General features: G+C 43.1%; 1 protein-coding gene across 4 annotated transcripts in view; it reads left to right on the top strand.

Moving 5' to 3' along the window:
* Positions 1-2,394: 2,394 nt before the first annotated feature.
* Positions 2,395-24,066, top strand: part of runx2b (RUNX family transcription factor 2b) — a 40,223-nt gene continuing 18,551 nt past the window's right edge. For 2 of the 4 annotated variants that reach the window (XM_041064694.1, XM_041064697.1), the window contains exons 1-4: positions 2,395-2,532; positions 2,748-2,871; positions 20,741-21,003; positions 22,608-22,764. In XM_041064694.1, the coding sequence (XP_040920628.1) occupies positions 2,814-2,871; positions 20,741-21,003; positions 22,608-22,764 (478 nt within the window). In that variant the 5' untranslated portion in view covers positions 2,395-2,532; positions 2,748-2,813. Of the gene's footprint in view, positions 2,537-2,747; positions 2,872-19,380; positions 19,643-20,740; positions 21,004-22,607; positions 22,765-24,066 lie in introns of those variants that run through there. The other 2 variants (XM_041064695.1, XM_041064696.1) reach the window with 2 other exon arrangements.

Consider the following 24,066-nt stretch of genomic DNA (forward strand, 5'->3'; position numbering starts at 1 on the left):
ATATGAAGGTAAACTGCATGGGTGACATGATCGATTAAATCTCTGAATGGAAATAGGTCCTGTATATGTTCTGTGATATTCGGAGTGTTTGCAGCAACCTTCCCTAAGGATTCTGTAACATGCCCTGCAACTCAAGAGGCATGTTCTTGTTTTAGACAGCAAATATTTACAAAGCTCTGGGCCAAGGAAAATGTTTCACTGCACAAAAATAAGGTATGTGGCAAAGACTTGTGGAAATGCTGTTGTGAATATGGGGGGGACTGTTAGTAACTCATGTTTGACATTTTTACTCACTTTTCACTTTTTTTTTTCCTGATCCGTATTTATATCATATTTAGAAATAAGGGCTTAGAATCTGTTGCTAAAAAATAACATGTTTAGTTTTAGTATTTACACCAACACAGCCGTAGTGTTACGTGGTTTGTGGTCATTTCATTAGTACATATTACTAATGTTTTTATTATTGTTTTAGCTCAAATTTCTTTCCACCTGAGAGTGCAAACATGAGTTACAGTTACTGACTTTTATGTTACCTTGGGACAGTGATGATATAATTTTCTCAATTTTAACATTACAACATTTTCAGAGACAAATACTCAAATGTTACTTTTAGGATTGTTGAATTCATGTCCCCAAAATAGATCCAAACAATGTCTGTCAGTTGTTATTATGGAATGGCTGACCCTTTAGCAGTTGGAACAAATTACGAAAAACATATTTTCTCACTCATCTCCTGTGGTATCTCGCCTTGTGAAAAGCTTTTGCTTTTAATTTGACCGGGTTTTAAGATGCGTGTCCATTACAGTGCAAGTAAAAGTATGTTTGTTTGTGGTGCTAAGAAATTACATGTCCACAAAACACAGTGTGAACAGTCTCTTTGGTGGAAATTAGTTCCAATGAAAACTGCTCACAGTGAAATGTATTGTATCTTGGTGGAGGTACAAATATCAGAGCAGAATATCTCAAAACATCATCATGGATGGACCATCCCTTTAAATCACAAGCTCTAACTGAACAACAGTGAGAGGTTTATGCAAATCACTGATTAAAAGTTAGTGCCCACTTGCAGTATCAGGAGCCCGAGGCACTGTTCCTCTCTTCACTGCTTCGTCATGCTTGCCCACCGGCTAGTGCCAAGATGACTGAGATACTTTAACACTTTCGAACCTGACTGAACTCCCAGCTCCATTCCACACATTCCTCATCTTTTGCTCTAACACCCCGTGTGTGTTTTTGATCTGTTGTAACAAACACCTGTGATCGCTGATCAAAGACGAGCCGTGACGCTGTGCTGGGACCTGTGAGGGTGTGTGCTGAGTGTTTGCGCGTGGGAATCTGTGTGTGTGTGTGTGTGAGGTGCGATGATTCATCGTTGATTGCCATGAGCTGCCTGCACTACAGTACATGTTGGCAGGCCCTTCTCGGAGGGTGTGTGTTTCCAAGTGTTAGCGAGACTGTGAAAAGGCATCTCTTTCACAGAGAAGACAGGTGGCCATGATTTACAGCCTCTTACAGGAATCGCCCTCGTGTATGAGAGTCATTTAAAGCTCGGCGCAGACTTGCACGCGTACATGCACACGTTATTACAGTAATAACACAATAACAGTCTGTGACACAGCAGCGTTAAGAGTGTGAAACAGGAGAAAGAGAACAGATTCAAAAAGTGACACTGAAGCAACTGTTCAGACGCACTCTGTTTTCACACCACCTCTGCTCTCTCTTCACACTCAAACTCATCCAGCCTTTCTGTCTCTCTCTTCCCCCATTCTCCCTGCTGCACATGCACACACACACACACACACACAGACAAACACACACACACATGCTCAGACACACACATACACACCCAGTCTCACACCGCCAGCCAGCCAGCCATTCGCTCCTCACTCACACCCTCAAATCTTACCAAGCTCAGCTCTCCCTGCTCAGAGGCAGACAGGAGCAGCACGGCAGCCTGTTAAAGGAGTTGAGAGAAGGAGCAGCAGAGTCACAGAGACAGACGTAGAAAGAGAGAAGGGAGGGGGATGAAAGAGTGAAGGGAGAGCAAAGCAGAGAGAGCGCTGTTCCCCATATGCTGAGGAGGCATGGGCGGTTGAACAAGCTGCCCCCATTGAAGCCTCCTGACTCATGGGAGCGTCAGACCCCGGTCCCCCAGAGAGCCTGGAAACGCTGCCGAACCACGCGTAAGAGAGAAGGAGGGGAGCCAGGGAGGAGAGAAAAAAGTCCGGGGAGAGGAGAAGAGAGGAGAGAAGAGGGAAGAAAGGCTCAACAGTAGGCTGTCCCATTCAAGTGCTATGCCGTGATGACGTCAGAGGGCATGTGACCCAGGCTCTCCAGTGACGGCACATGGAGGGCAGGAAAGAGACGAGTTTTAAAGCTGGTGCCTTTTGGGTTGTGTGAGGGCTCTGCTCGCCTCCCAAACAACCACAGAACCACAGACGTGCGGCTCGGGGTTGGTGTTTGAGGGCGACCTGGAGTGTAAATGGTTAATCGTCGCGGGCCAGCACCAGTCACAAGGACGGCGCTAAGCGAGTAAGTACGTTCCAACCACACTCGCCAAGCAAGCAAGTCCGACACCATCTGATCTATCCGCAAAGGCGATATTTGCCTCTGCAATTTTTTTTTCTCTATAAAACCAGACCTGGTTGTTACTTGTGGTCATCCAAATAGTTGATACGTAAAAGCATGTCTTGTGGATGGCTTTTCCATTTTTTTTCTTCATGACATGCTGCGTGCTCTTGGTTTAGGACGTGTCAAGGGTCACGGAAACCACAGAGGAACAAAAGTGGGGCTTGCTGCAACCAGAGGCAGCTATGGCATCTAACAGCCTTTTCAGCACAGTGACACCATGTCAACAAAACTTCTTCTGGGGTGAGTACTGCTTCGCTGCTCTCTGTTGTCTGTGGAGTTGGGTTAGGGGCTCAGGTCACGGGGAGGACTTGGGGTCAGGCGTTGAGGTTTGGATAGAGGACTGAAGGGGTTTGGGTAAAGTGGGTAAGGATGTTGGATCTGATTGAAGAATTTGGGTCCAGATGAGTTAAGGGGATCAGTTGAGGTCACTGAGGACCTCGCTATCAAGGTCCAAGCTTTTTGTGGTGGAAGAAAGACCCAGCTACCATCATGGCTTTTTTGTGGTGCGCAAATACAAGAAAAAGGAAAAAGGAAAAAAAAACAGTCTCCGCATTTAGAAATTCCAGTATTTACTCTACTTGATGTTTATAAATATTTCTGAAAGAGGGAGATGACATGTTTGTGCAACATACCCTTAGATTTACAAAGCGATGCCATTGCGGAACCAAAAACAAAAGCATGGGTGATATTTTTGACAAACGTAAACAGACACTGCACAAGAGAGTTTACAGTTGAGCATTGAAACAAGATGTGGGGATTACTGGATTGTGTGTGCTGGGTGTCTCTGTTTTTGCGAAGGGAAGAAGTATTGATTAGTTTGCCAAAAAAGGTCTGTAATCGCTTCCTGAAATTGTTCAGTCGCGCTGCTGTCATTAATTAATCAGTGTCGATTTCTGCAGCCTCCAGGGAGCATTTAATCGACAGAGCAAAGCCACACTGAACAAGAAGTTACTCTGTGTTGACTTCAATGTTATGAATTCATAATTCAAGCCCTGTAATAATGAATTTCAATTCATAACAATCACTTAATCCTGACTTAGTGCCTTTCTGCTAATTAATAAAACAAGGAACTGTGATTTTTATTAATTATAATCACTGATCTGATTTGTAAGTCCATGTAACAAAAACCTTCCTGAAACATATTTTCTTTCATTAAAAATATTCATATTTCCAAAGAACTGCACAGTTACACTTTTCAGCTGAATTTATTCTTCACATTTATATATTTTTTTATTTATTCAAACCTTTATTCAACATCCTTCTTGGCTCCCAAAGTGGATCTATAGGAAACAGTCCACAATGGTTTCAAGACCTGTGAACAGTAGCAGTGTCGACTTTGTGATTTTCAGTTACCTGTGAAGGCCAACTTGCACGTCCCAGCTTGCGGCCTCTGTTTTGGTTTTGCTGTTTTCTATCGTAACAACTTCTTTACGCAATCTAATTTAATCAGCAGGATAAATGAGGTTTTAGGTTTAGCAGAAGAATTTTTGATTTTAAACAAACATTTTCATTCCCATGCGACACAAGAAATAGACAGGCTGAGTTTAATAGACACCCCCCCTTCCAGTTTCTCTCTCTTCTCTCCGGTCCATAGCCTCCGCTCCCCTGTCCAAATCAAATGTTTAAAAGATGTTTTTAAGAAGTCGCTCCGTGGTCAGACACAGCTGTTCTGGGCTCCTGCTCCACACAGAAGCAGGGTGGCTCCTAATACGCTCTGAAAGCCGGGAGAGAGTGAGCGTCTTCTACCAATCACCACCACCTATTACCACGTTAACCCCCTGACCCCTCGGTGTGTCTCTGGGGTCGGAGCGCAGGAGAGGAGAGGTGCAGATCAGCAGGAAATTGAAAGCATGCTGCAGTAAGCGGCAGAGAGGGAGAGAGCGGAGCAGATGTGTGCAGATGTTCAGGTGGAGAGACTCAGAGGAGGGAAGATAATCGCTGATCGATTCCCATATTAAATAGTGTTGATAGATACCGTGCTGCGGCCCATTGATGTTGCTCCTGTTTGTGAACATCTGGGTTGTAAATCTGTCAGTGCAACCACAAAAAGTCCCCTTGACACCGCAATGTGATTTTGCAAGACCACCAGCGCTTTCTGTTGTATTTCTAATTTAAAATAAATAAATGTAGTCTGCCGTGCTGCATCAGGACTGCTAAAAATTAGGAATGGCATCTTAACTATTTTTGTTTTGATACAAAAAGAAGAGAATCTGAGTTTCAGTGAAGCTGAGTTAGATTTTGAGTGTTCCTTAAACTGAAATAGGGTGAAACTGAATAAATTATGTAACACAGAGTTTAGATTTTAATGCATATATTTATTTCTGTTAATATTTATTCTTGAACTATTATTCTATTTGGTTGGACAAAAACTCGATATAACTGAGCTCTAGTTGTTGCCTTTTTCTTTTGTTGAGTTTATATATTTTCTTCAAGTTCTCATGGTGCTGTGTTTCTCCTGGATCATTTTGTCCAGCATCAGCCAGTTTGCTGCGGACACAAGTTACAAAATGCTGTTTTGTTGGTTAGAAAGCCACATTACTCCATCCCGTCTGTAGATTTGTATTTAAGGACATTTTTAATTTAGGGCTGAGCGCACATTCCCAGCGATAAATTGAGCCGACTTGAGGGAGCGGGCAAATATTCCAAATTGAGAAAAGGGGGCTCATTAAAATTTGTCTTGGCATTTACATCAAGCAATTTTCATTTAATTGCCTCAAATACATTTTTTATAACTCCTCATACTGGCAGATCAGATGGGGAGGGCAGAATAATCTTCAACATGTGTGGCACCCACTCAACCACCATGCCTCTCTGGGGAACATTTAAGTGCCTATTTTCTCTATTACAAACTTAATTACATATAGACAATTAAGTCATGGGAGCAATTATCGTTCAGTAAAGTTGTTCAGTCACAGTAGAGAAAAAAAAAAGTGCTTACACAGACAGACCCAAATCAACACGATCAAAAGAGAAGCGGGTCGATGTGGGTAAATATCTGAAAACTCAGAGCGGAAAACTTTCCCCAAAGAAAATCTCAGATAATTTGCAGGGAAACCGTATATGTATTTGAGAAAGGCAGCTTCTGTTGCATAAGTGTTGCCTTAGATCTAACCACAGGCCTGCTTCTTGGAGACATCTTAAAAGTGAACCAGACATCCTCCCCTCCTCCCCCCCAGCCAGGGAGAGACGTGAAGCCCTCTCATCAATAGGTAATTTGAAAAAGCCAGGGGGGAAAAATCTGAGCGCTTCACTGGCTGCTACTGTGCAGAGAAGACTCTTCCCTTAACTCCAGGCTCAAAGGAACTCTATTTAGCAATGCTTAATTGTACCTCTGAGGCAAACATGTTATTTAATCCCAGCAGGGTCATATTGATGGAGTAAAATGGTGGTGTGTGTGTTTGCGAACTGTGCCAGCTATTAGGACTTATTAGTGCTGGAGGTTCGCATTAGTCTCCATAATTCCTGAGGGTAATCAGGGGGGTGCAGAGCCTTAATGTGATCAGTGTTTAATCAAAGATAGATTAATTGGTCTGTATTTTCACTCAAATGTAGTGAGACTGAATGGTGGGTTGATTATGGCCCTAAATAGGCTGTAGGCACTTATTAAGGTCTAAATGAGAGTGTCATGGGAACACTATAACTTGTGATTTTAATGGCCTGAAATACGTCTCGCACACCGGTGAAGATGTGAAAGTTGTGGGAGAAGTCTGCGTGTGTGTTTTCTTTTCATTTGTAAAGGTCTTTGCATGGTCATGGTGCATGCTTTTAAACCATCGCCTTTGAAATGGTGATGAAAATAAAAAAATACAAATTCAATCAGGGAAAAAACGAGTGTAGCATTTTTCAGAAAAACAGGAGAAAGCCTGGCTGTTTTTAATCTAGTGTCGACTGGCAAACTTTGCTTCCTCTGAACCACTGATTCGTGTACAATATCTGCTGCTCCTCCTTCCAAATTAAGCAGTGAGGAGTTATTGAAACATGCGAGGAAAGGAGTGAGATTACACTCAGTCCTGTAATATGGAGACTGCAACAACAAACGGAGAGTTGAGTGCAAATACTCACAAGGCACCGTGTGTTATCTCTTGTTTTATCCTCATATTCAGTAGCTGTGGGGCTAATTACACTGTTTTGATAAGGCAACCTGCCAACTGACTGTGCTTACTGGAGGTTTCTGCCTGTTTAAAGTGTTGATAAAAGACAAGAAAACACAATTGTCTCGAGGGAGCGGTAAAACCTGTTTGTTAAACACTGTCAGTGCTAACACCTCTGCTTCTTAACAAAGCTCAGTTTTCTCATAAATCAATGCAAATGTTTGGGGTGCAAGTCAAATTAGTGTGTATTTTTTGGATAGCCGTGCAAACGCATGCTATGCATGGCTATGATTTTTCAATGCACCATAATTACCAGGTAGCTTAATGCCATTGCATTAGCCAGTGAAGCTTTTAATGCAGCTCTGTGCTATTTTCACACTTAACAAGATCCTGCAGCCCTTCATCCATTTCAATTGCATCATGCTGGGCAAATTACCGTTATCCGATATAAGCCCTCAGAGAGGAAGTAACTACCTAACACTTTGAAAATTGGTCTATCTTGGAACCGGTTCACCCTAATGAAACAGAACACCAGTATTATAACCCAGATTCATATACCTCTTTCACTCTGCGCTCTCTGTTTTATGTCCTGTCTTTTCTTTCTTCCAACCAAGCATTCAGCTTTTATTTTAGTTATTTAAGTCAGAAGATGGCTTTGAGCAAAGCTGATAGAGCAAAGTCAAACCACAGGAAACCTGAACAGCGTTGTTTAGCGTTCCCTCGCTGACCTGCGAAACGGCCGCGGCGGCTTCGCTTCCACACTGCATGTTTCTATAAGAGGGAAATATGGAGTGTTGAGCCTCCTGGATGTTTGGGTTCAGCCTGTAACGATGTGAGTGAGAGCACGGCCGCGGCACCTTACACAAGGCCTTACCTGTTCTGGCCCATGCTGGAGAAAAGGGAAGGTTTTTCCCCTTGTTAGTTTAATCTTAAAGGAATGCAGTATCCCCTCTGACTCAGGCCGGACTCCCAAATATATAAACCTACTTACCAGCAGGTCATGAAAAGAGCAGCACGTGTTGGGCATGTTAGCCGTATTTTTGAAGCAATACTGATTATTTACGTGAGGTAACACATAATGTGCCAGAGTGTAAACACAGAAGGGTTAGGCTTCGCTTCATTTTCAAGGAGAAGGTGAAACCAGATGAGTAAAGGAGCATCAAAGAGTTACACCGACCTTTGACTGTGATCAATAGCTTGGCAGCGGATCAGTGGTGTCTGAGGGGATAAGTGGTCCTTGTTACAACGTGTCTTCAGACGTCGGAATGGGCACTCACTTTCTCTCAGGTCGTAAACATTTAACACTCAGCACACGTTTAAAAAACGCTTGTGGTGAAACTTTGTATTTTTGAATGGGAGTTTGGTATAGAGCCATGTCATGGAATAATGACAGTGGGGTTTGTAATTACTACTATGCAAACCTAGTAATGTAATGAGTGTATAGTTGTACAGTAGTATATGTGTATGCGTGTGTGTGTGTGTGCACTGAAGGTGTCTGTGACAGAAAGATCTGTCTGCTTGATTAATGCTCTCACTCAAACTGGCACCTGGAACCAATCCCCCCCTCCTCCCGCCGCCCCCGTCCCATGTGCACCGTGTGTGTGTGTGTGTGTGTGTGTGTGTGTGTGTATGCATTCCATGTACTGTGCCTTTAGAGGGGCTGAGGGTGGGTGTTGAGCAGGAGGCGCAGATGGGATCGGGGGGACTCGGAGCGGAAGAAAAGAAAGGTGTGTGCAGAGGAGGGAACAATAGGTGGACGTGCAGTAAAGGGTATGGGGTGTCATTAATAACACACAGGCCCCATCTCCTAATTTGCTCAAATTACCTACCCACACAGTGGGACCCCTGCCAGCGCCGAGGTGTGAACACAACAGATCAAATACACCTGAAAATCAGAGTGCCCACCCACTCGGCAACGCCCACACAAGCCTTTTATGGTGGTCTGACAGCTCTGAAAGCCTGTGTGAGTGTGTGTGTGTGTGTGTGTGTGTGTGTGAGGAAGAGAGAGGTTGCATGTCTGTTCTTTCCTGTGAGAGTGAGCGATATAATGTGAGAAAATTATAGAGAGTACAAGAAACATTATAAAGAAGGAAAAGAGTGAAGCGTGAATGAGAAAGAGGAAGAGACATGATACAAATGGGAGGATCGGTTTGCGCTTGTGAGGCATCAAGTAAGAGCAACACAAGACTGACTCTTTCAAACCACCTCCCATATGGCACTGCGGGGGCGGCCATTTACCATCATCTACCCTCCTCTTCTCCCTTCTTCCCTTTCCTTCCGCCTTCTCCTTCCCTTTATGTCCTCCCTTCATCCTTCCCATCCCACCCACGCTTTCAGGAAAAGGGTGATGACAAATGTGACGGGGCGGCGATGCTTTGGTTTGGTCACCACAATAATCAGAGTCACTGGGACCCAACCACCTGTGGCACACACACACACACGCTCGCGCGCACAGCCATATTTAAATGTGTGCACAGACACCTGAAATTAAATATGCCCCAGAGATACAAAAGGGGCCAGGAGAGTGTGTGTAGGTGTGTGTAGTCTTTGAACTTTGAATAGTGTGTGTAGCTGATATTGACAAGTCTCTAGGGAGAGAAGGGGAGCTTGAAATGGTAGCTCTCATTTGTAAAGTGGCCTCCAGAGAGAGAGAGAGAGAGAGAGAGAGAGAGAAAGAAAGAGTAAGAAAGAAGGAGGGAAACAAGTCTGCAGATAACTGGAATTAAGAACAAAAAAAAATGTAAGAGGTTACGCAGCAACACTTTAACCCCCCGTTTATCATTTACAAGCAGTATATAACCACTTGTGAAACTTTTAACATGCTACAGTGTAGATATAAGGAAACATCGGTATTTAGGTGATTTTCTTTGAATATAACACTTATAGCTTTTCTTATGAATCTCTAAGTGGTGTATAAACAGTCAATGAATGATCAATAACGCAGTACAACATAGCTGTAATTATATTCAACAGCACTGGATTACAGTGAGTTTTAAAGCATTTATGGACTATTAACTGTGCACATGTAGAAGTCTGTCACAGGCAGGTTTAAAACTGTTAATAAATGAGGACGTGTTGAGGTTGAAGGTTTATTCTTGACCTCGGAAATAACAGAAAAACTCTTGTTCTTGGGAGACTTTCAGCCGCATCTCTTGGCCTTCATCATTGTGGATGGAGTTTGCTCAGTTCTCATGGACAGTGAAGGAGAAGTATTTATAAATGTGTAAATGCTAAATTAATAAATAAAAAGAAAACAATAAAACAGACAAAATGTCTTTATATCTGCTTACAATGACAACTACTGATAAAACCCATTAAATATAGATACTAAACAGGAGGTTAGTATAAAGTTATACCAGTTAGGCTTGCCATCTTACAACTTTGCAGATTTCCAGAAGCCTGCGTGACTCTTGTTGTGAAAAAAAAAAAGAAAAGTTTCGAACAGTTTATGCTAGAACAGCAATGTTACAAAACTGCAAAATCCCCAACATTACATTTCAGGTTGTTTCAAAGCTCTTTCCTGTGACTGGGGCAGGCATCTTTTGAGAACTTGTAGCTGTTGTGTTTAATGTTGATCCCCGAGCTGTTCCAGTTTACACATATTCAATCCAGTCGTACTGCTCCGACAAGCAGCTCTGCCTGATCAAAGTCTATATACATACATAATGTCTGATCCCCACCGGAGCAGGCTTTCAGTCTGGAGTTGAATCCTGTCACTCACCCAGACAGCTGCCCTCTTACAGTCGTCTGTAGTTCATTTTGTTGTCGCAGTTAAAAGTTTTCCGTCAACTGTTGCGCTGTTCATTCTATTTTCTGTCTTTCCCCAAAGGAAATAGGTCTCTCTCTCTTTTCTCTCTTTCTCCTTTTTGGACGGAGACCAATAACAGGCCTTTTCCACTTCACTTCTCCTGATGCTGAATGAGCAAAGGAGGATCCCAGAGGAACAGGAATATTTTATTAGAGTGATTTTGAAAGTTCCTCTCCTCCTCTGTCTTTCTTCCTCTCTCGTGATGGAATTTTAGGATGCTGCAACAATTCTCTGTGTGTGTGTGTGAAAGAAAACAGCTCAAGCAGAACAAAGACAATTCAAAGTTACAGCTAAATGACAGGCTGGGAGCGCCGGTCTTTTGAATTGCATTGTTTTCTTTTTATTCCTGCTTGGGAGGAGAATTGGTGAAAAAAAAAAAAAAAGCCCAATTGGGACAGAAAGCGAGCAGTTCAGTCTCAGGAGAATTACGCTCGGCACAAACAAAAATAGCAGTCATTTTTTGCTGACAAACACTTCTTAATGCAAGGCTGTTTTTTTTTTGTGAAGTTTGGCTCTTTTTTGTTTTCTTATTTATGACAAAGCTACCATTTCGGGATAGGAAGGGTGGTGTATGTATATTGTAGCCTTGATTTACTGTTTCTTAAAGATGCGTGAGAAAAATATGGGACTGAGAGATGTCAGAGTTCCTTAGTGTAATTGGAAGCACTGGTTCCTTAAAAAACAAAGCACTTTAGAAAATATGCAAACTGAAGGAAATTTATAGTCGAAATGATCTTTATAATGTTCACACACAAATATATCTTTACCTATTCTACAAAATGTCACTTTCACACGCTACATTACACACATGACTGTGCCTACACACACATACTCATGCACACACAGCCAGACAGATATACACGCCCTTTTCCTGCAGGACCCTGCAGATGCAGCAGAAACAGTAGAGTTGGTCTCTCTGGTAAACAAACAGTGAGAGGCTGCTGGGAGTCTTCACTGGGCCTCCAAATTATAGTCTGGTTAACCAAAGTCTGAGAGCCAGCCCCTTTACTGCTACACACACACATACATACGTATACTGTACATACACATACACATCCACATCACATGCGTATGTGCACATATGCACATGACCTGTGCACATTAAAGCCTCTATAGAGGCGTAGTTAAAAAGCACATATACAATCAGCTTCGTATGGGACCTTGTCTGCACTGCAGTTGAGCCAAGGGTAAAAGATTTTATAGACATTAGAGAGACTGAGAGGGAAGCACACCCTAAGGGCCTATCATAAATATTACCCAATCATCAGGCTCACAGTGTGAGGCGATTACTGATGAAAAAGAATCCCTTGCAATGTAAACACAGGTTTAATGTTTATAGCTTTTAACCCTGTATACCTGTTTTATGATTTTAAGGTTGTTTAACAGGTAGAAACTGCTTTGCTTAGCCTGAAAGATGGTTGAGAGAGTTGCGTGATAATGCTTTGTGGCTTGTAAGATGTCAAATACTTGCCCCCTTTGCAGGAAAGCTGCTAAAAGATACTAATTTGGTGTAGGACTTTAGTTGGTGAGAGGAGGTTGGATTGTTTAGAGCTTCTTTAATTGTCTGTAAATGAGTTCTGCAACTACTGGGAACAGTTTTCAGTCTCTTGAGAACGCAAGAACATATCAGAGTGATCTATGACGCCATAAAATCCAGTTAAAACATTTAAGATGATCAGTTCTCGTGAAATTATTTGCCATAAATCTCATGCTTCCAGAGTGACAGTATATTCCAAGCGGACAATTTAATTGTCAGCCCGAGACCACATCCCAACAACCCCGTTGCCAGAGAGGATTTTTTTTTTTATGTGTGTGACGTTCAAATTCTCAGCTTTGCCATAATGCAACACCACAGAATAGATTGTATTTGAAGGACAGCGTTTCACAATGTAATTGATGTTCCCCGTGGGATCCAGCAGTTGATGAGTCTCCCTGCTCAGGACTCGATTTAGGCACTATAAAGCTGGCGTCATCCGGGTCTCAGCTAGGGACAGAGCAGACACGACATGAAAAGGCCCTGTCCCGGAATAACCGGCAAGTTCTGAGTGCATGTGGAAAATACAGGGTCATAGGTCACATAATCATACAATAGCCATTTATCTTCTGTGAAATCATGTTTTCCCTCAACTTTCATGATGTTTTCCTTCATTGAACTCGCTTCCAAAGATGACTGGAATTGATTTCGTCTGAGGACATCTCAGGCTGGAAGCTATGAAAGTGAACTCCATCCATCCTTCTCTTTTCTCCTTGTCTACACCCCCACTTTGTTGTGAGTCATTTCTGACCAGTAGCCTAATGGGCACAGTGTAATTACAGGCTTTAGGCAAAAGGTTTTAGGCAAAGGCCCATCTCAGAGTGAGCCACATCAGCCGTGACACTTTCAACTTAATTTGTTAACTCGTTCAGCTCACGGAGCATCGGATGCTGCATTCAAGGCCACTCAAAAGTTTCCCAAACCAAGGCTTCCTGGGGCCATTTTGACGTCTGAATGGTTTGGAATTCGATCTAGTATGTATGACTCCAGGTTGCAGAGTTCAGGCTCAGTGTTTTGGAGTGGCTCCGAGCTGGACTGTGATCAGGAAGAGATCAGGAAAAAGAAAAAAGAGAGCAGGATCCAAACCCTCGGAAGTTGAGCGCTGTCGCTTGACGCACGCCCAGTAATGTGGCTGCTTGCGGTGCCTGCCCAGTGCTGTTTTTTCATTTCCTGTTTATCTGATTGGCTGTTGTCTCAGTGCTGGACATGTTCACTTGACTGACTGACGGTTTTGATTTTGATTACCTCCCAGAAATGGAGCCGTTGAGAGCAGCTCACTTACTTTCACTAAAACCCATTCATGATACCCGTTATGTAAAGATGGCCAAGGAAAACAGATTGTATATTTAATATATTAAAATGCTCCAAGACAAAAAAATGTATATGGTATATTTCCAGGCGTGGGTTTACTCTGTCTTTGGTTAAATGTTTATGTCTGTGTGCAATTGAGCATCCATGACAGACTTTTTTTTCCCCTCTCCATCTGGCCTTCCTCTACAGCCCCTTTACACTGATTTGCACCCAGTGCACCTGGACATTCCTCCACCCTGTCTCCATGCATATACATACACACATCCTCGCCTCCTGTCTCCTTCCTTTCCCTCGCCGTCTCCAGCCGCTGCCCGTCCTTCCCTGCCTTCCTCCAGTCTCGAAACAGGAGCAGTGGAAACGGACGAGCGATAGGCGATAGCCCCCCTGCGAGTGCTAGTCTGGGCCGCTGCCTGTTTGCCTCTCGCCGTGTAGTCACTCTATCTATCTCGCCTGTGCCTCCTTACCTCACATAAATCATCCTCAATCGTACTACACAGACAGGCAGAACACAGAGAAATCTCCCCCTATAAATCTGGTATTAGTTTTACCTCGCATAATGAACACACGGCTTAACGGTCCTGGATACATGAGAACAGCATGTCTTGCAGATGTACTATAAATATTTTGATACTAGCCGGCTAGTTTGCAGAGGGGAAGTAGACCAGTGAAATACACAGAGGAAGGGAAAAGTGTAAAGTGGAATGTTGGCCTAGCCCGAGTGTCTGTATTGTCTTTAGCACCTACAGAGGGTCTCAGTCCAAGAAAAACGCTCTTTACAGGGTTCCTGTTCCCAGCCGTGGTCTGATACCACTCCTGGATACGCTGCGTTTCCTTCAAGCCAATCCTTCAAACTAGTCTCCAAGGAGGGGGGGCTCATTGTTTGATTAATAGCACGATCAGACCTGATTGAGTGATAGATGTTTTGAAGGGAAAACCAGCACACCTAAGGGGACACTCTGGGACCAAGTCTGGGAAAGGCTGCTCCAGGGAGGTTTTGATTGGTGGAACGCTTGAATTAAAGTGAAGGACTAATAATAGCATAGCTAATGACACAAAGGCTGCATAGAGTGGAACAGTTAAATATGCCTGATGACTGTAAAGATATTTTGTTGCAGCGATGTAAAGAAAAACTCTAACATACACACACAGTTGCATACAAAAGTGGAAAAACTGAACTGGCCCTGTTTGGCATGTTTCTGGCCTCAGCCCCGGGCACTGTCACCCTTCCCCATCAAAGAGCCCCACACACACACACCCCACCACACACACACACAAAACCTACAAGTACTCTCATACACATGCACAGTTTTAGTGCTATGACAGCAGGTGGTGTGTGACACGTCAACATCTGAAGGTTCCCTGGCAGACGCAGAAAGAGTTCTCAGCTCTCTGCCCGAGTCGCTCAGATCTATCATTGGGACTCTTTAATGGCAGCCTTCGTCACATATTACTACTTTATTTTCTCCTCTCCATCTCCCAGCCCACAGAAGTTCCTTTTTTGTTCCTATTTTTAAGTACAAGTGATCTCAATTAGGGACCTCCATGAAGGCGGTAGGCGGCAGACAGTCAGAGCAATAAGAGCAGAGAGGAAATTGTCTTTATACCCCTCCTCCCCCCTTCCCTTCCCTCCCTCCCTCTCTACCCTCCTGCCACAAGCAGTGAGCAGCCACCCCCTCCATGTCTCCATCTCTTTCCATGCTGCTCTTTGCCATTTCAAGAACAGAGTGAAATATCAGACAAACTCTCTCTGCATCTCTCAGTGCTCCAATATAAATACATTAAACTCCATGGGCACAGCCACTCCAGCTGTCTCAAGGTCTAATACAAATGTTGGACTGGTCTCCGTGACAATGGTTACTCTGGGACACACACACACGTATACGCACACACCACAGAACGTGCCGTCCTCCCCCTAACAGTTCACGGTGATGTCACAGGCTCGGTGACAAACAGTCATTAAGGGCTTAGCCGTGATCTGGGATCAGTGCGTGGATGTGAGTCGGTGAGGTTGCGTCGATGAGGTCAGGAGGAATAAAGTTTCTGCCTATCGTCATTCTCGGCCGGCTAGCTGGTTCACTAATTGACATGCCCGGTTGGCCGGCTACCAACTGAAGTCTAACTAACTGAGCTAGCAGGCTACATTTACATGTCTGTTCTCTTGGTTGGTTCAGTTGATTGGCTAGTAGACTGGATGTTTGGCTGGTTTGCCGCCTAGCCCGGTGGGCTCGCTGATTGGTTAGCTGGCAGGCCTGTTGGCTGGTGGCCTGCCTAACATGGAAACATCCCGTTAGAGCTGAAAAAGCCTGGGCCTCGTCACAGCCCTCCTCTAGAAAGCTATAATTAAGTGTCTTGAAAAATGCACCACTGTGAAATGGAGCCTTAATCCTGAGTCTTAAGTGGCTGTACTTTTCCTCTTGAATGATGAGAGTGTGTGCTTGTGAAAAAGAGAAGGAAAGAGGAAGAGCGGCGTGGAGAGACAGCAATGTTTCTCACCAGTGTTTTTATTATTTTTCTATAAAAGTTAAAGCGCGTACATGTGCCTGAGCCCATACACTTGGGTGTATCCTGCTTAAACCGTTGCATCAGACTGTGGATGTACTTTTTTAGCATCAACACTGAGCTCTGTGTCCTGTAATCTCTCTTAATGAGCTGCTGTTAATAGTGAATATAAACGGGGCCTCGGAATGTGTGTGTTTCTGTGAATGTCAAAGAGCAAGAGAGATGTAAAGAAGCTGACAGAGAGAGAGAGAGAGAGAGAGAGAGAGAGAGAGAGAGAGAGAGAGAGAGAGATTGTGCATGGTTAGTTTGCTGACAACATTACAGACAGCATGTGTGTGTGTACATATTAGCGGTTCACACAGTCTTTGTCATTCCAAGTGGGAATGAGAACAGAAACTTTTATTACACGCTTGATATCTCGACAGGAAAATTAGTCAGCTGAGTGTCAGCTGAGTTTGATTTTTATTGGAAACAAATAATTGAAACTGAGCAGCAGAAATACAATATTACCATAAATCATAAAACGCACATCCTGCTCAATGTGGTATACTGTGGTTCTTCACTGTTAGTGACTTCTCCTACTGTGCAATGACTCCAAGCCAGTGTAACACAGTAGATGAATAATACCAGAGCTGAGAGAGACGATCCAGCTGTGCACCAGGCGAGCAGCAGCCGCACTGAGTGAACAGCTTTACGCTAGATTCATTACTACATAATATTAAGGCAGTTAATACTGAACAGGATCCGTCAAATACCCTAAAAGTCCAGTACTGCGTGAAAGTTCCAGCGTTCTCTTTTAATATAAAGTGGGTTTTTAGCTGGGTTAAGTCCAGGACACTGAAACGGTGGAAGTGGTATTTTTTTGGTCGAACAGCGTATTCTGGCACATTAACGCCTTCTCCGCTGTCTCCCTCACATCTTCGAGACATCAAACGGCAGATTTTAAACCCAGAGGTCGCCCTACACCTCTGGATGACAGAGGGCCAGACAGCAGGCCTTACTGTATGAATGCGGGGCTGTATCCTGTAGGGAGCTGGAAGACAGATGCTGAACGTACAGCGGGGAGGCAAAGCGGAGTCAGATGGGACAAACATTCTTTGATGAGCCGAGCTTGTCGGGGTTTAAGTCACGACTATACCGGGGAAGGGAGGGCGGGGGGTGGGGTTGCTTTGGGGCCTTGGTTTGGGCCCATCAAGAGGTTCTTCCTGCTGCTGCCACTGACAGGACAATAACAGAGTGCAAAAGAAGACTGATTAGTTGGGCTTGATAAATGTGAAAGTTGACCGGGGATGTAAAATCTGAATAATGTGCGTCTTTTGTTCGTAAACTATACAAATTAACAGTTACAAAATACAATTTCAACTCAAATCTGAACAAAAACAATGTCAAACACATAAGCATTCAAAATAATGAGGCAGACTAAACAGGCTGTATGAAATTGACTCAAACTTTGTTATTATTTCAATCCTAATTTTTCTTAAATTAGATTCCACTACAACATTAAGGATGTTTTCCACATTGCTCCAAATGTATTGAGCGCTGAAAAAAAACATGATATAATCGGAGCTGAAACTTAACTCTGCTGGAATAACTGGCTTCACGGTTCCTGCAAGGCCATGTTTATCACTATTACAGATTTAATTACTACTATTCACATTTATTCATCCATGAGTTGTTAGTTGATCTTTGAGAATGTTGGACAATGTGAACCATATTTCTGGTGTTTGGGGCACACGGAGGGGAAGTGTAACTCAATCACTCTTTTTTTTTTTTTCCCCCTCTCCCCGTCCACATGACGAGGTGCCAGATGCGTGTCAGTGCTTTCAGACTTTATATATATCCCTCCCACATCCTCATACACACACACACGCACACACATGAACACATATATGCTAACAGACATGTATGCATGTGCACACCCACGTACATATATATACTTATGAAACACAAGAAGTCAAGTTATTTCAAGTGCTCGGGCTGTAGTACTGCCAGTAAACCTTTTTTGTCTTTACACAGAAATCTTATTGTTAAGTGTATAATGTCATATCCAACTTTACAGCATAAAAATAAGCTGCAAAAGCCTTGACAGGATCCAAATAACCAGACAGCTGTGCCTCCCAGTAGTCCCTTTTATTTTGAAACAGGCCCAGAGTATCAAAGGCCTTTGTCTTAAAGACTCTGCAATAAAAGCCTGTTTAGGAGCAACGGAAAAGGAACACAGAGGAGCAATACACATGCTGTTGTGTGATGTGGCACTCAGAAACACTCATTGGGAGACTGATGGATAATCAGGACGGAGGGTGGGGTGGGTGATGAGAGTCGGCGGAGATACTGGAGCCTCTCAGAGAGCGCATGGAGGGTAGATGATGCCCTCTACAGTAGACACAGGAGGGGCAGGCGGAGCAGGCCTTCTCACTCACTGCCTTCAGAGCAGCATCCACTCTGAATACCGAACATTTCAGCACTAAAATCAAAGCACAAGTTCATTTGTACTCTTTCATTCCAATTTATTTCTCACTCAAGGTAGAAAGTTGTAATTATACAGGAGTGTAAAGGTGCCATTAATGCTTTTTAAAATCAGTTTTTTATCAAAATGTGTGGAGGTTTTTTGTTTGTTTTTGCTTTGAAAAATGTTTAATTTGCAAGAAAAAAATATTTTCCATTCATTTATTTTGCAGTGGTGGAGGAAATATTCAGATAATTTATTAAAGTAAAAGTAGCAACACCGCATTACGAATAAAAGTAGTGCACTGGAAATATTACCTAAGTAAAGATGCACAAGTGTTATCAACAAATTGTACTTCATCTATTGAATGTAAAAAGTAAGAATAAGAAGTGAGAGAGTACTCATAATTTTACGTATGTGAATGTTATACAATTTAGTCAATTAAATTAAATCTTATGTTACTGATTTTTTTATTTTAAAGTAGCATTTTACTGTTGTAGTTGGTGGAGATGGAGCTAATTTCAACTACTTTATACACTGTTGGGTAGTTTAATATATAATGCATGATATTTCATAAGCTCATCATATGTTATTAAGATGTTAAATCTTAATATCCATAGTAACTAAAGGTGTCATGTAAATGTGCTGGAGTTAAAAATACATTATTTCCTTATAGAAAGCAGGATGGAATGGAAAGATCCATGTACAGTTCAAGTACCTGAACTTTGTACCTGAATGCAGTACTTGAGTAAATGTACTTAATTACATTCCACCACTGTCATTTTGACACATGCTTATAAAAAAAAAATCTCTCGAAACGACCCAGGGGTGTGGGGGGGTCATCTTGTGCCGCTGTTAGACTGAGTTTACATGTACCAAAACTGTACCTGTGTAATACTTTTAACAAGTTGACTGAGCCGCAACAAATTGCGAAACGGGATTTGACGTGATTGACTTTTTCCAAGACGCAGTCGGGTCACAAGAAAGCGGCCACAGCGGCGGCCGAACATAAATTAAAGCCCGTGTAAAGTAGAATACCTGTACACCTGCACAACAGCTCTCCCCTGCGATCGAGTGAAACTCTACTCCTGCGCCTCTACCTGACTCACCGCTCTCCGGTGACTCACTCGCTCCAACCTTATGGAGTGTTACTCGCTTCTCGCCCAGGCTCGGCTCTCTGAACGCTCTTGTGAGCCGCACATTGTCAGGATATAGTGGTAACACAACACGGACTGATGGACTGACCGCGTGTGTACCGACTGGAAATGACCACCACCGGAGTTAGGAGCGCGCGGACGGTCCAGGAGAGCGGTAACATGTCGGTATGTACAGCGGGCTGTGTTGAGCTCTTAACGGTGAATAAGGATAGAGATAAAAGGGGGTGAAACGTGGCCCCATGTGTGTTTCACGAAGGTTTAGACGTTACACGGAGACCTGTCCGGTCGTCTATATAGGCGTGATAGATTATGGCGGAGGGAATGGATCTAACTCCAGACACCACGTGTTGGAGTCGCATCAGTGCAATAATTGCTGGGCGCTCGAGCTATATAAACCACAAAAAGCCTGAGCACGGGAAACCCCGGCCTCCAAACACTAACCACATTTACGGCTACAAAAACGGGATTCGTTTTTCCGCCTCCTTCATCTCAACGGCGATGATTTTTTTCCCCCTCATCTATTCATCAACCTTTTTTAACCCTATAGACAAAACCTGCGGTTCGGCACAGAGACTTTACGGAAAAATAAGTACAATTTTCAGCCATTCGCGGGGTTATAAATAGCTCTGTTAAGTATTGTCAAAGCTTATCCCTTTGCCTTTGAAAACTTTTTTTTGTGTGTGTGTGTGTGTACATAGCCTGCGGGCTTTCAGAGAGCCTTTTCAGTTTGGCACAAAGACGCACCTGGAGCAGCGCTTTGACTTTTCACTCAAGGAAGACAGACAAAAAAAAAAACTTTTTTGAGCATCTGGGTCGGCGGTTCATTTTAGACCAGCTTTTTTGTAACTCTATAGCCTATTACGCGCTCGGACATTTATTTGATGTTATTTATATCCACACATGAGCAACTACGCCTGCGTTATGGCGCATGGACGCTTCCTCCGAGAAGTCTGAAAACAAGAACTTGTCATTTAAAACATCATCACGTTTTCAAGGGTTGTTTTTCTTGCCGGAGAAGTATATTTTGTGTCGTTTGAAGGCGCCCACTAAAGTTTGTAGTGGAGAGGGTTTTGAAACGCGGTGTTCGCTCATCAAGTCCCATTTTCCATTGGCAGACGCGCTGAGGTTCAGCGAGCAGCGGCGCACACTCAGAGTTTCTCCCTGAGCGTGTGAGAGAGAGAAAGAAAGAAAGAAAGAGAGGAGCTGGAGAGCCTTTGGTGCCTTTTCTGATAATCCACGGTGTTGTGATGCGAATTCCCGTAGATCCCAGCGCCAGCCGGAGGTTCAGTCCGCCGTCCAATAGCCTCCAGCCGGTCCCAGGGAAGATGAACGATGTGAGCTCCCCAGCCGGGCAGCCGGACGCAGCGGCGGCCGTGCCAAGACTGCGTCCCCACGAAAACCGCAGCATGGCCGAGATCATCGCCGACCACCCGGCCGAGCTGGTCCGGACCGACAGCCCCAACTTTCTCTGCTCGGTCCTGCCCTCCCACTGGCGGTGCAACAAGACGCTGCCTGTCGCCTTTAAGGTGAGTCCCGGCTCAGTTATGTGTGGCTAAATGAAAAGGTGGGTAAACTGCAGAGTGATTAGTCTTCGCTGGAAGAGAAACAAGCAGGAAACTGAGCCAAAAAATTATTAGTATTATTTTGTTTTTTAAAGAGAGAACCCAATTTCTATGCAACTTAAATTCATTTCTCACTGTTGGATGCCGTGAATTTCAGATTTTTTCGAGTTGTGTGTTGTGTTTATCCTCTTCCCTCCTGTCACATGTGACTTTTCATCACCTGTAGTTAGCACAGAAAGACACATTGTTGAGTGTTGTAATTGCAAATTTGAAATTGTAAGCCATCAAAATAACAGTTAAAGCTGCAGTGATCCCGGACTTTATAATGTCACTTTTACAAACACAAACAAATTATGTATAAAAGCATAAAGGAGAGGTGATGTTTAAAAGGCCAGACAAAATGTTAAAGGTTTGGTTAAATGTATCTAGATGTAAAAGAAAGGAAGGAATCACAGTTCATATTGTTGTCTTTTCATGTTTTGTATACAAACAAAAATTCCATTGCATTTATTGCCAATACTCTGTTCATGTAATGGACTATAATATTGTGGCTCATTTAAAAAGCCCCCCCCCAATCAGTGGATAATAATAACAATGCCACAATAAAAGCTTTGTTTTCATGATGATTAATTATAATTTTCTATATTAGGCAATTATTTTCATCTGTTAAAAAAAAAATAAAAAAATATATAACAAGCACGTTCTAACCACAATATGGCCTATTGTAACAGAAAACTATTTTAATGATTGTACTAAATTGTTGTAATTAGTCCTCCTGAGTTTTACTGAACTTTTAATGAGCAGAAAATCAAAGATGGAAAGAGTTATATTTTAAGATGCAAAGAGTAATTGTTTATATACTTTAGGTCTCTGTAGGCTGCCATGATATTTCGCGGGAAAGGTCCTATTAATTAGTTGACAGATATTATTTAAAGGATGGATCAAAGACACACCAGAGTGTAAATTTGTAGCTGAAGCTCTGGCTCCAAATCAAATGTGACACTTTTTAAAATATATGTGTTATTTAACCGTTCTTATTATTGCGGCTCTGTAATTATGGCTGCTCTGTAGGCCTACTCATGCTCTTTTATCTGCGTCCAGGAATCTAAATGATAACACGAGGCCTTGTTTTTAAGACTCTGGAAACATTAAGTATTTGAGAAGTGATTCACAGCATCATACTTATCATATCAAACTGCTGCAGGAGAATGAAATTAAATACATTTATCAACATCATTTGGTGGAAGATAGCATGATGTGAAACAAGTCTGTCACATTAGCTGGAGGAATTTTTTCATGAGTGAAACTAAGAGTGTTTGATTTCACTTAGATTTTGGCTTTTAAACTGAAAGAATTCCTTTGGTAAATTTTCAAATATAATCGTTTTTCTGATTTTTCTTTAACTGTGAGTGGAAGGAGAGAACATGTTGCAGCATATTTTGGAAGGATGTTATATTTTCCTTTTTTTCTTTATCACATTACAAGGGTGTAAAGTGTGTTATTCTGTTAGAACTCTGACCAAAAGAGTTCCTAATTTCCTGACCTTTGACCTTTGTGTCCACTGACAGGTTGTTGCCCTGGGAGACATACCTGACGGGACTGTTGTCACAGTAATGGCGGGGAATGATGAGAACTACTCCGCCGAACTGCGGAACGCTTCAGGTGTGATGAAGAACCAGGTAGCACGTTTCAACGACCTTCGCTTCGTGGGCCGCAGTGGCAGAGGTGAGGCCTGAAACACTCTGTGCTCCTTTCCTTCTACACTACTACGACTCAGTAGGAGCTATTAGGTTCAGTGGTGTGGATTAGTGGTCACATTCCCTACGTGGCAACCACATAATGATCTCTCAGACTCCAGGCTCAAATCCCACGGCCCATCTCCTCAAGTCTGAGTGGTGAATCATGTTGCTGCCTCTCTCTTTGCTTTAAAATGTGGGTTCATTATTTGTTTTGTTATCGTTTAATCCCAGTGAGACAGACAAGCTTTGTAAAAGCCACTGTCTCTGTCTTAGTTTAAAAACAAAGCTTTGGATAGAGATAGGGTGTGTGTCAATCCTGCATCATTTGCATAAGAAATTGTTGATCTGACAGCAAGGAAAAACACGTTTTTTTTTTTCAGCCAGTCTTTAACGCTCACCTGACATGACCCAGCTCAGATCAGGCTTATAAACATGCTGGGTGGTGCTGCAACCCTGTAGCTGATCACTCTCTCCACATATCCTCAGGCTGTTATGAAGCGAGGCAGAGGCACACTGCTGTTGGGTCAAATGACATTCCCTGAATATTTGGCATCACTAAAGCGACTCTTTGCATCATTTACCGTCTTGTTATTAAATCATCTTATTTATGATTTGAAATTTGGCACAGAGGATGCGCTCCCGCCCTCCTTTCACCCTCTCCAAAACTTTCTGGAGATATTTTCTTGCAGACTTTTATTCTCTGCAGGTCTCACAGAGGGTTGTCGACCACGATAAGTTGTTGGTGATAAGAGGTGTCAGCAGCTCTATCAGTGACTTTTCTTCTCAGCTTGTATCTCTGTTGTAACTGTCAAAAAGGCAGGAAGCATTGGCCATCAGGAGGGATGAGGGATGACAAAGTATAGAGAGGAGAGGAGGCATGGTGGCTGTACCTGTTACCATGGAGACCTTGTTTGCGTCCCTTCGCTGTGACACAGAATCTAGTGACAGGAAGTGACATAGGAGCCAGGGGAGATCAGACTACGAGGTGTCTGAAATGAATACCTGGAATTGACAGAGATAAGTACAAGCAGAGCGAACTGATAGGATGCCAGATAGCTAAAAGTCGTGTATAGAGAGGAGGGGAGAACCAGCAGAGATGGACAGGGATTGATAGTTACAGGGCTGAAACGGTGCCACCGTATGATGACAGCACGGACGGATAGGACAGGTAACATAGAGTAATCAGATACTATTGATAACATCATTAGGCTTAATAGTGTAGTAGTGTATGGGCTTGCTTGACACTACTCCCAAATTAGATCGCAGGTAGCAGATGACAGCAGTGATG

This window comes from Toxotes jaculatrix, chromosome 19 (assembly GCF_017976425.1).
Source record: "Toxotes jaculatrix isolate fToxJac2 chromosome 19, fToxJac2.pri, whole genome shotgun sequence".
In the NCBI taxonomy this organism is placed as follows: domain Eukaryota; kingdom Metazoa; phylum Chordata; class Actinopteri; family Toxotidae; genus Toxotes; species Toxotes jaculatrix.